Genomic DNA, 13,204 nt, shown 5'->3' with positions numbered 1-13,204 from the left:
AGTGTTTATGCGAATCTCTTGTTTTGAATTGGTAATGTTTAAGCTTTGATTAAAGTAACTTGAGAAAATGGTATCGCAAAATTTAAGGAGTGTTTTTTTTTCACGTGTTAAAAATGGACTGGCAGTACTCGAGGTATCATCAGGTCATGATCAAAGTCAATGTTTTGATGCTGACATAATTTAGAAATTAATATCAAGATTTAAAATTTATGAATTAAGTTTAGGTTCCAACTCTATCCGATAAAAACGAAGTAACAAACACTAGTCTATTATATTAAGGTGTTTTGTGGTGATATACATATTGTTCCTAATGTAATAGTGTGGAACGCATACCTGTCTTAAAATCGATTTTAAATAGATGTTCCTAATGATGGTTTTTCAACAAAAATTCTTCAGAAAACAGAAAACAAGTTTATTTAATTTACTAACACTTTCTCGGTACACCAGCTTACAGACACGTAGTCCAATTATGTATCATTAGCTCAGTTTATTCGGTTCTAAAATAAAGCAAAACATGCATGTTAATTTCCCTGAATATTCGTCGTCCGTAGTGTAAGATAATATTTAGAAACTAAGGTTTCAACTCCCAGAAGCATTTGCAATTTCCCTTCAGCGTTCGTATAGCATTTCTAATTATGTCACTTTTATCACAAGTCTATAAATATTCTGTTATAATTCATGTCAGCATTGAAAACGGGAAGGTTCATCAGCAGTACAAACCGAATGCTACTTAGAGGACACTTAAACAAGTTTTCTGCGTCAATAGAACTTTCTTAGATGTGTCTTCCCAAGGACTTACCAATATAACATAATTATTAAAGCCATAGATGCATTAATACGCTGAAATGCAAAGAGTTACATGACATATAGGGACTACAACTAAATTATCAAATAATATCGAAGTTAAATAGATATTGAAAGATGCAAAGTTTGACTGTGTGAGCTCGCCTTAGATCAACCCAATATTTTGGTAGGGTTCGTGATGCTTGATTTATATATCTTTTTTAGTCTTTCACATGTTGTAGCCATGGTATTGTCTGTTTCGTTTTTCCGTATGAGCTAATTATCCCTTTTTATCCTCTTTCTTTGTTTATTGGTGTTTTAAATTTACAAAATTATATCAGTATCAAATCACTCTTTTTTTCAAACAGAAGATGTATTCGGCGACTCACAGTACACCAACAGTGGATTCGACAAGGTGTTACAGCACGTTGAAGACCTTTTTTAGGATTTACCTTCACCAAAAACGCTCACTCAGATTTTTTAAAGCCAGAGGTGCGTAAGTACGCTGATTTGTAATGAGAGACATTACAAAACCTGACCAATAAAAACAAAAAACTGCAATTTAACTATGAACATCTTTGGCTGAGTGAGCTGGAATCATAGATTTCAAGATAATTGCTCAATTTATTAACGGCTGATGTACGACAAGTGCATGCTATGTAACCTTAGCACTGAAACACTGAATATTCGACAGATTTAACAGTCCACATGCTCGCGTATATGCTTAGTACTGGAAAATTAAAAAGTTGCTATCATTCGTGCGTTTGAACTGCTTTTCTTGATATTCGTTGATCTTGCAAGATCAAACCTTAACTCTTTACCGTTCCTATGACCCGAATTCAGGTCATAAGCACTTTTTTGCCTAAAATTTGGATTCAAATCTTAAGTTCTTTGCCATTTGACTATCGACTGATTTCATCAAGGGCTTAAATGAAACCTGTGAGTTTCAGCTTCACATTAAAATGCCTGTTGTGTATTTTGGGCGTGATCTTTTTGGTAAAATAAAGCATTGAAGCTATCATCGTTTTAAAAAAATCAGCTAAAATTTAATAGAATAAAATCAGAATTGTGAAAATCTCGAATTATGAAAATATTGTGTTTGGTTTCTATAAACAACAAACGTCGGACACTTATTGGTTTTTTCTTTCATTTTTGTGTTGAGCTTTATAAAATAAAGTTTCATCAAGTTATTTATTAAATTAATTTCTACGAAAACGAATACAAACAGTGAACATTGTCAACATGTCAGTAATTTTCAGCAACTATTTCTTAGATTTTATGGTCATACCAGTGAAAACGTGTATATTGAGGTTCCAGAGGCCAAATAGTATTAATTTATATGAATTCCTTACTACTTGTGTTACTTGTTTTTGAATCAAAATCATTATTACCCCTCAAACCCCACAATTATTTCCATAGTTTACACACCGTCCCATTTTGTGTTCTTTTAAAGTAATTTTCTGATATTCTTCTAATTTTATGAAAAAAAAACTATTCTAAACTATAAAAAGTACAAAAATTTAATGGCAGTCAATAGTTTCCAGTAAAATGAAGAAATATTTGCATTTTAGGCAAGGCATACAAAAATTTAGTATCTTTTTCCTTAAAGCAAGCATATTTTATGAAGAACAACCAATCTTGATGTACAAAAAGTACTCAAATCATATGACGTTTAATAATTTGTATCAAAATAAATCAATAACTGCATTCTTATTCCAAAAAAAAAAAGTTTAAGTATTTTGATTCTCATTATATCTCAATTCTGATTAGAAGACTTGTCTCAAGATGGTAAAAATAACTGATTTCAAATAAAATAGTATCATTTTTGATAAAAAGAAGAATAATTTTGGTAATTCTAAACAATGCGAACAAAATTTTAGTATGATTTTTCTGATATTCTTTAAATTTTATGACAAAAAAACTATTCTAAACTATAAAAAGTACCAAAATTTAATGGCGGTCAATAGTTTTCAGTAAAATGAAGAAATATTTGCATTTTAGGCAACGCGTACAAAAATTTAGTATCTTTTTCCTTAAAGTAAGCATATTTTATGAAGAACAGCCAATCTGGATGTACAAAAAGTACTCAAATCATATGACGGTTAATAATTTGTATCAAAATAAATCAATAACTGCATTCTTATTCCACAAAAATAAAAGTTTCAGTATTTTAATTCTCATTATATCTCAATTCTGATTAAAAGACTTGTCTCAAGATGGTAAAAATAACTGATTTCAAATAAAATAGTATCACTTTTGATAAAAAGAAGAATAATTTTGGTAATTCTAAACAATGCGAACAAAATTTTAGTATGATTTTTCTGATATTCTTTTAATTTTATGACAAAAAAACTATTCTAAACTATAAAAAGTACAGAAATTTAATGGCGGTCAATAGTTTTCAGTAAAATGAAGAAATATTTGCATTTTAGGCAACGCGTACAAAAATTTAGTATCTTTTTCCTTAAAGTAAGCATATTTTATGAAGAACAGCCAATCTTGATGTACAAAAAGTACTCAAATCATATGACGGTTAATAATTTGTATCAAAATAAATCAATAACTGCATTCTTATTCCACAAAAATAAAAGTTTAAGTATTTTAATTCACATTATATCTCAATTCTGATTAGAAGACTTGTCTCAAGATGGTGAAAATAACTGATTTCAAATAAAATAGTATCATTTTTGATAAAAAGAGGAACAATTTTGGTTATTTAAAACAATGCGAACAAAATTTTAGTATGATTTTTCTGATATTCTTTTAATTTTATGACAAAAAAACTATTCTAAACTATAAAAAGTACCAAAATTTAATGGCGGTCAATAGTTTTCAGTAAAATGAAGAAATATTTGCATTTTAGGCAACGCGTACAAAAATTTAGTATCTTTTTCCTTAAAGTAAGCATATTTTATGAAGAACAGCCAATCTGGATGTACAAAAAGTACTCAAATCATATGACGGTTAATAATTTGTATCAAAATAAATCAATAACTGCATTCTTATTCCACAAAAATAAAAGTTTCAGTATTTTAATTCTCATTATATCTCAGTTCTGATTAGAAGACTTGTCTCAAGATGGTAAAAATAACTGATTTCAAATAAAATAGTATCATTTTCGATAAAAAGAAGAGTAATTTTGGTAATTCTAAACAATGCGATAAATTGTTAATATTATTTCTTTGACATTCTTTTAATTTCATGAAAAAACAACCTATTCGAAACTATAAAAAGTTCAAAAATCCAATGGCGGTCAATAATAACCATTTTCGTAGGAATAAGTTGATGTTAACCAAGTCGTATAATACAAATATGTATTAGATGTCTCTGATGTTAACAATATTTAATACAAAACTTTTAATCAACACAAACAATTTAACGCTCTAAGCATCTTGTTCTGTTATACTATTTTCACTTTTTTATTACAAATTAACGTGTAAATTAAGGTGTCTTCGTAGAGGTCCGCGTTCATCGTTTGTAAACACTGTCGAGTTCGGTTTACATAAGAATTTTAAATATATACGTATCCGTCCGATCCGTGCATAAATTTAATTTACTGATCGATCGGTGACAGTTGTCAGGGTAACTCTCACATAGGTTATTTGACTTATCTGACGGATCCTATGGGTCACCGATCACCGATCACTCATCGATCAGTCAAACATCCGTCACCGATCATTCACCGATCAGTCAAGTTCACGTCAAACAGTAACGCCTAAGGTTGCAAGTACTGTATCATATCTGACGTTGTTGAACACTTTTAATATATATAGTGCAATGCAACAACTTCCGTGTTTGTTTGCGATCGACAAACAAAACATGTAACCTTACGCTGTACAGGTTGTATAAAATCAATCAATTGTTTGTAAAAAAATAAAATCACCAAAATACTGAACTCCGAGGAAAATTCAAAACGGAAAAGCCCTAATCAAATGACAAAATCAAATAATAAAACACATCAAACGAAAGGACAACAACTGTGAAATTACTGACTTGATACATGCATTTTCAAATGTAGAAAATGGTGGATTGCACCTGGTTTTATAGCGCTAAACCTCTCAACTGTATGACAGTTGCATCAAATTCCGTTATTTGTACAACGATGCTGAAACAAAACAGATATAACCGGTAAAATAGTCAAAATATGGTTACAGCAGGAAATGATTATTATTTCTAATTCGGTAATCATTGTTCGTTAACATTTTTGAAGACACTTTTCAATCACAATTGTTTAAAAAGTCATAAACCGAAAGCGCCAAATTCATCGAAAGTTAGATTATCACGAGAGAGTTTGATCGACAACGTTCGAAACATTTTAAATGTTTATCAACGGTGCACTGATAGCACTGACCAACATGCACATACATTAGCGATATTACAGTCCATCGCCAGAGGTAGTTCTGTATTTGTAAATGCATACACATTTTATCGAATAACTTCGAAATGCTCAACATAAAACCCTTCTCGAGTGTATGACAGTAGAATTTCATTAAATTTACAAAAATGTGTGAGCAAAACTGAAGGTTTCTGCTCGTATTATGCAATTGCTAGAAAGTAAAATAAGCTCCCAAAATTCAATTTACCAATTTTCGACAGCAGTCCATTTGGAACTGTAATGGAATATGTGAATTACTTGAATTTATTGTTCATGTTGTTGCATGATGAAATTGCACTTACAGATTCAAACTACGAAAGATCAATTTTATCAGTAAAACAAATGTATGGACAAGTTAAAAAAAGCAAGCAATATAACATGGATGCAATACTTGGAATACCGCCACCCAGGAATATCCAATATAGTTTAATGACAAAATTGGAACAGGTTGGTTACTATCACTGGGTAAAACAGAAGATACCTACGGCTCATTGTTGGTCCCTATCGTTTTTAAAATGTAACGGGAAAATTACCATAAAGTTAACACGACTAGCCAGAAAAAAATAAAATAAAAAAAATACCAGTTGGCAGTTACTAATTCTAATACAAGTTATATTTCACGAACTCAATAGTATGGCGAAAGGTACGTACTCAACCAGTCACCAGACACATGATCGTAAAGTCCGACGTATTTTGTCGCGAATCACACGCTGTCGTTCGCTGAACTAAGATTAACACGAAATAATAATTTTAAAGTGGCATTGTAAATGTTTTTTATCTGTCTAAGACATCACAACTTGTACAATGTAGCCGATTGCAACTCATACCAAATTTGCAGAAATTTTAACAAATGACATCATACTAGTTTAGGCAAATATGTGGACCAACAAGATGTTAAAAAGAGTAACGCAGATGTGAATATACGCTCATTTCAGGGAACACAAAATAGTGCGAAAGAAATAGGCACAGTTCTTCAACCAGAAACACAGACTAACGTAAAACTAAAAACTTCCGAAGCGCCAGTAAGTTCAGTCATTGAAGAACTGACGCAAATGTATTATTTGACGAGGTCTCACAGAAATTCTGCATTAAAGAAAAATCTAGCTGTAGAGCTTATTTTGCCATTTTCGGACCGTAACTATGTCATGTTTGGTGATACATTTGATGGCAAAAATGTCCGACTACTAAACACTGGTCTTTCCGAGGCTTTTAAATGGAGTCACGGCTAGTCTAGATTAACACTAGTCTTACGGCACTGATGTACGTATAAAACAGTCATAAAGTAGAATAGCTAACTTGGATAGGTTTTAAAAAATTAAAACTGCTTGTTTTTAAACTACTGACAACAAATCTGAAAACGTGAACTTCAAAGTATATGTAGAAAATTGTATAAGGTACATTGTATCTCTAGTGTAGTAAGAACAACGAGTTGCATTAGGATGATATTTTCCTATACGATACATTCCATTAAGCTATTTTAAAGAACTAAACATCGGGGTGTCAAGTTGGGTCCAATCAACCAAGTAAGTGTTAAATTTGTTGATAAATCAGGTTTTATCATATCATGTGTTATAGTCTGGTCAAATAAAGATGAATAAACATAACAAGGCTTCTGTAGTCCATGGAAACACATATATTACTTAGCGGCCTTTGAAGGAACAACACTCTACGTTATGAGATTATGCATCGGTATTTACATTTAACAATGTTCTTAGATTAAGTTAATGGTGTATGTCAGATGTTCAGACTCCTTTGTGTTTCTCCCCTACGTTACAAGGTCAAATATTTGGCGCCAAATCACCAATTTTTTAAAGATAGGTCATCGATAGCTCATAAAAGGTCATTTAATGAGTAGCAATTAAAGAATTTCGCTTAAATATATATAATTCGCTGAATCAAATTGATGAAGTTGATTTTAAATAACAAATTGAGAATTGAAACGGGAAATTGTTAAAAATGCAACAACTCGGATAAAGTCCAATGAGTCTTCAATACAGCCCAAAACTCCTACAACCTAAGGTAGTTTCAGCTGGCCTCTCTACAAATTTGTGTACTAGTTCAGCAAAAATAAACGTGACAAGGAAAGCAGGTAAATATAATAATCAGAAAACTATCGTTGTGTTTGCAGTTTATAAATTGTTCAATATATTATAACAACATTCATTTAAGACATCGGTTAATAGGGTTGTTTAATTATTTTTTATTGAAGTGCTTTAAGTCAATCTGTAAGGGTTAGTTCATGTTGTTAGCATTTTCAATTGCATCATAATGTCAAAATTTTCAATACAACTCTGGATGGATGAACTTTAACTAACTAAAAATCGAAAAATAATGCATTTATCTCATTTGTCTTTTGACATATTACTGATTGAATTCTTACAAAATGGGGTTTTCAGTTGCAGTTCAACGAGCCAAATTGTATGCAAAATGAAGCAAAATTTGAAACATAGCCCATTTGCTGTTTCTTGACCATAAATTGTTTTCAATATGATTGAACTATGGTATTCTTGTTATCTTGATATCTGTATAGACTATACTTACATAATTAGAAGTATCGGTAGACATCATACTGTTTGATCGATTGGATTTTCTGCGTCTTTGATAATGATTATAACCCTGCCTGATCTAAGAATAGATAGGCACAATTATTTACTTTAAGGTCTATATATATATGGATATACTTAAGTAAGGTATTTAGATTTATGTCATATATTTGAACTCATTGGTGTTTTCTTACGATACAAGGTACAACACTCATTTTTGTTCATCGTTCATAAAGGGTCATGTATAAAGCAGATTATTGATTGATTTCCTTCGATTTGTGACCCATCTGATACCATATCAAATGGTAGGTGCGATTCAGCTTTGAAACGACATTTAAAAAAAATATATCGAAAAGAGTTCTAACATAACATTTTTTAATATTTTAAGATTATTTTGTTCCTTAACTATTGCTCTTCCGACAAATAGTATCAACTTAAATTATAGATTGTTTTTAACTTGAACTAAGTACATATAATAAAGTATCCAAGTGAAAAAATAGTTTCTTTCACGGTCCTGGCATACATATCTAGTTTATAGAAGTATATTTGAATAGGCGATTAATATTGTATATTCAAATGTAAAGATACAATGAAACCACATATGTTTAAATGGATATGCAAAAGATAAATGCTATAATGTTCAAAATTTTGAAAAAAAAAAATTAAAAAATTGAACTGATGCTGTCTTATGAACAAATTAAAACGATGTGTTATAGTTGCCTATCAGACAACTATCTAACACTATCCAAACGTCTTTGATTTAATTACAACAAATCCAGCTTCCTGGTTTAAGATGACCTTATTGTAAAAGGTTTTTAATTTCACACTGTTATTTCCTCTTTGAATATTGCTTTTTTCGGTTTAAATTTTTATTTAGGTTTCTATGAATAAAATCCTAACTAGATATTGTAGTTGTAAATATGTGAACAATTGCAGTCGTAGCACCTGCCGAAAGCTATATTCTCACATTGCACAAAACACATTCTGTTTGTTGATACTGTGTTAAAGCAAATAGTGTGTTAAACCAAACTACATTTAGAAGATGAATTTGAAAAATTAATACTCATGATCTTTTTATTACTTGTTTAGAGCCGATGCTAGCTTTCATACATTGCGAACACTATGATATTAATTTCGTGTATTTTTGTGTTTTTATTTATTGTTTTGTGATTTTTATAGATCTTATAGGGTAAGTCCTTTTTAACTTGTTTTTAAATGTCGTCTCTTTATGTTGTGCTCTTAAGCTTCTGTCTCAAGTTTGGGAAGGATAAGACACACGCTTACATGTTTATCCACGCCACATCTTTTTACCTCCGCGAAGTGAGTCGCCTGTAATTTAGTGACTGTCGTTTGTTGCTGTTTATCAGATTTGTTTTTCGTTTTATTGTTTTTTACCTATCCGTTTATTTTCTCGTTTGAATTCTTTAAACATTTGTCATGGTGGTACCGTTTTAATAGCTTTAAATCCGACGTGGGTTTTTTTTAATGTTAAAGGCTGAACAGTGATCTCTAGGGTATAGCGTTTACGTCATTTAGTCTCTGGTGGAGAGTTGTTTCATTGGCAATACTACCAAATCTTGTTTGTAATATATTGTGAAAGTCAAACTTTAGCATACTAAATATCTAATAAAAAGATTCAAAGTTCACTTTGATGATTAAGTTCACACAGCCTTCAAATAAAATGTGTTAAACTTACCTGTTTGTTAAGAAAACAGTGAAATAAACAAATAAAAAGACCCTGTTGGAAAATAATAATACAATTATTAAAAAATATTGCGGGGTTTTATAAATGGAGATAATGCGAGTGGATGGTGGTATTAATAAGAACTCACATTGTAATAACTGATACTTATATCTTATTGCAGATGCAATAATTAATGCTATTTCAGTTCATTCTTAAAACAATGCAGTAATGTAAAATTTAATGAATTTAAATGAAGCAAGTATTTGAATTTTTTAAATTAATAAAATGCTATTTTTTATTTTGAGGCTTCAATTGAATTCTTTGAAAAAGTTAAAAGTTTGGTATGATTTATCCTACATGAGTTTTGTTTCTACGTTTTGTATAATTTTTTTTATATATGTAGGACTCTAAAGTGCGATGGGGACGCTGAAGTGCGATGGGTACGCTACAGTACGACGGTCACGCTAAAGTGCGATGGTCTTCGCTAAATTGCGATGCCTCCATAAACTAAAGTCAGATGGTCCAATACTATAGATACAAAATACGTATGTATTCTGCTTCTGCTTCTGCTTCTGTTTGAAGCGAACGGATACATATGAATCTTTATAAATGTTGCAGTTTACTTTGCGGTTCAAGTTAAAATATTGCCAATTTTATTGCAAAGTAACGGCGGTAAAATAAAGGTTCATGTTTTCATGGGTAAATTTTAAATTGTCAGCTAAACCTTTATGTGTACATTGAGAAAATATAACAAGTAAGGCCTACTATAACAAGTAGTTGTACTCGATACCAAAATGGAGAAAGCTCGGAGACAAATAAATTTTACGTATGCCAACAATGATTGATTTTGTTCGTATTTGTAATTTGCAATGACAGCTGTAAGGGGAGGCGTTCACATTAGTGATAGACTGTGTGAACGGCAAGCTACATCAATTATCCAAATATTTTTACGTCCGAATTGTTAAAAATCATTTACAGGAAATATAGATTTTATTACCCTTAAATTAACTTTTTAGTAGACATTACGTGGTTTGTTTTTAAACTTTGTTGGCCCATCGCACTTAAGCGTAATACAACATCGTACGTCAGCGTAAATCACCATCGTACTTAAGCGAACAAACAACCATCGCACTTTAGTGTGAGACACCATTGTACTTTAGCGTAGACCATCGAACTTTAGCGTGACCATCGCACTTTAGAGTACCTTCGCACTTTAGAGTCCTACAGGACATCATTGCTTTTATTATATATATATATATATAGTAATTTCTATCATTATTTGAAAACAAAAATACCTGTAAAGAGTTGAAGATTGCAAATAGATATTGAAACATCACCAAATCTTCGTTTACAGAAAATGCACCAAGTACCCATGTTACTCCAAATAACGGTAAAATGACACATATACTTTTTAAACCAATCCTATATTGATACAAGTTTAAAAAATCTAAATATGGTTGGTAAGGAAGTTGTTAACCCAAACTAACAAGATATGTTGAAGTTGATAAAAAAGGATTAAAAAGTAGCATTTCATTGTATAATATCATGAATCTGTTTTACTAATTACTCTTGGCATTGAATGCAAGTTACTGTATACTTCCTCATGGCTTTACAACTATTTCTTAATAAAATGATTTTATGAGGAATGTGATTTGCACAAAACTGTGTATCGAAAATTTTGAAAATCTTATAGAGAATCTCATGCAAATTGATCGTGTTCTGTTCCGTGCCTTTTAGTTATTTGAATACATGTTAAATCCGGCAAATCTAGTCAATAAAACATGCTATCATGACTTTAACAAGATATATATCTGTATAAAAAGCACCATTTTATAATGTTCTAGCAACATGAATTAGTTCATGATTTTACATGTGAATATAGCGATATTAGACCGTTGGTTTTCCCGTTTGAATGGATTTACACCAGTACGTTTGGGGCCCTTTATAGGTTGTTGTTCGGTGTGAGCCAAGGCTACGTGTTGAAGGCCGTACATTGACCTATAATGGTTACCTTTTTTCAATTGTTATTTGGATGGAAAGTTGTCTCATTGGCACTCACACAACATCTTTCGATATCTATAGAGAGCTTTAAAACGGAAAACAAATAAAATATTACCTAGATTTCTCCTCTAATGTTTTCTTAGCTAACCCTTTAGTTGTCATCATTTTATATACCGTTATGTTAATGATGACAAAGTTGATCTGAAATAAACAATAAAGATATAATTATTATATTCTATAGAGCCCTTGGAATTATTGGCTAATTTAGTGGTACTCGTTGGGGTGATGTTTATTCTTAAGTATAATAGAATGTCAATATCACACGTACAGTGTAAGCGTAATGCTAAACACATATTCAGTTAAATGGTGGCTTAATATATTAGTTCAACAAACAACTACCATGATAATAAATATTTGACAAAGACCGTATGAACTCCTTACGACATTTTCCTTTGTATAAAACCAATACGTACCAAAATTACAAGTAATGCTGGTCCGATAAACGCCCATATGAGGTTCGACTCTAGAGTCAACCAACAACTAAAATGATAAAATCATATTCTTAAGTTATTGATGCATGAATAACAATAACCGTACCCATTTTACAGTTACAGTACCGAATTTGAATATAAACAATGAATGTCTCTGTACTTATGCCCGAGGCTAAACTGTTTTAAAAATCTACCACCATGTATTATGAACCAGAATTACATTTTTCTGTAAATGTTCAAATCATGGAAACATACAAAAGCATATGAAATTCAAATAATTAACTCATAAAAAAACGTTTGCTTGGTACTTCTTGAATGATATCATGTATGTGGAATGCTATTATTCGGAAAGTACAAATTTTCTAACAGGTTGTTCGATGTAAAAAAAAAACCCATTGTAATCAAGAATGAACACTCATAGAAGCTTTTAATGTGTAACCATCAACATGAGTTCTTAAAAGACACAAGTATAGGACTGTACTATGGTTGCTTTAGGTCAAAGACTAAGCTACTTTTAAAATCAGGTTAAATTCACGATTTTCTGACTACGGAAATGGCTTTACGTAGTCAGGAATATGACAATTGTTTTCCATTCTGTTTATGTGTTTGAACTTTAGATCTTTTGTCATTAGATAAGGGACTTCTCGTTTTGAACTTTTTTTGAAGTTCTAGATCTGTATGATTGAAATTTTCCTAGATCTGTTATATTAAATAAACTCATCATAGATAGCAGGACTAAATTTTGTATATACGTCAGACGCGCGTTTCGTCTACAAAAGACTCATCTGTGACGCTCGAATCTTAAAAAAATAACAAAAAAAAATAAAGTACGAAGTTGAAGAGCATTGAGTAACATTGAGTACATACAAATTCCTGTTGCCATAACCTGAGAGTTTAGTTACACCGGCAGAAATTCCGACAATGATACCCGGAACAGCTGAAAATAATGATTAACAGATGAGCAACTGGACATGACAATGGTCATCATTTTCAATTGCATTTGTTGAGCATCCATCACCATTCTCAATGATAAACGTATCCATAAATAAGTTCATCAAATCTTTGATTAATTGTAAAGCTACACTTGTTATGCGTTTACTTTTCTACATTGGTTAGAGGTATAGGGGGAGGGTTGAGATATCACAAACATGTTTAACCCCGCCGCATTTTTGCGCCTGTCCCAAGTCAGGAGCCTCTGGCCTTTGTTAGTCTTGTATTATTCTAATTTTAGTTTCTTGTGTACAATTTGGAAATTAGTATGGCCTTCATTATCACTGGACTAGTATATATTTGTTTAGGGGCCAGCTGAGGGACGCCTCCGGGTGCG

At 31.3% G+C, this 13,204-nt stretch overlaps 1 protein-coding gene across 3 annotated transcripts in view; it reads right to left on the bottom strand.

Annotated features, from left to right (window-relative positions):
• Positions 1-7,626: 7,626 nt before the first annotated feature.
• Positions 7,627-13,204, bottom strand: part of LOC139485910 (adhesion G protein-coupled receptor B3-like) — a 54,446-nt gene continuing 48,868 nt past the window's right edge. For 2 of the 3 annotated variants that reach the window (XM_071270572.1, XM_071270573.1), the window contains exons 22-27: positions 12,745-12,814; positions 11,860-11,926; positions 11,502-11,587; positions 10,681-10,807; positions 9,398-9,439; positions 7,627-7,783 (exon numbers count right to left, since the gene is read on the bottom strand). In XM_071270572.1, coding sequence (XP_071126673.1) covers positions 7,655-7,783; positions 9,398-9,439; positions 10,681-10,807; positions 11,502-11,587; positions 11,860-11,926; positions 12,745-12,814 — 521 coding nt within the window. In that variant the 3' untranslated portion in view covers positions 7,627-7,654. The remainder of the gene's footprint in view (positions 7,784-9,397; positions 9,440-10,680; positions 10,808-11,501; positions 11,588-11,859; positions 11,927-12,744; positions 12,815-13,204) is intronic. The other variant, XM_071270574.1, reaches the window with a different exon arrangement.

This window comes from Mytilus edulis, chromosome 8, assembly GCF_963676685.1.
Source record: "Mytilus edulis chromosome 8, xbMytEdul2.2, whole genome shotgun sequence".
NCBI lineage: Eukaryota > Metazoa > Mollusca > Bivalvia > Mytilida > Mytilidae > Mytilus > Mytilus edulis.
The sequence above is the reverse complement of the archived record's forward strand: the minus strand, read 5'-3'. Positions and strand labels throughout refer to the sequence as shown.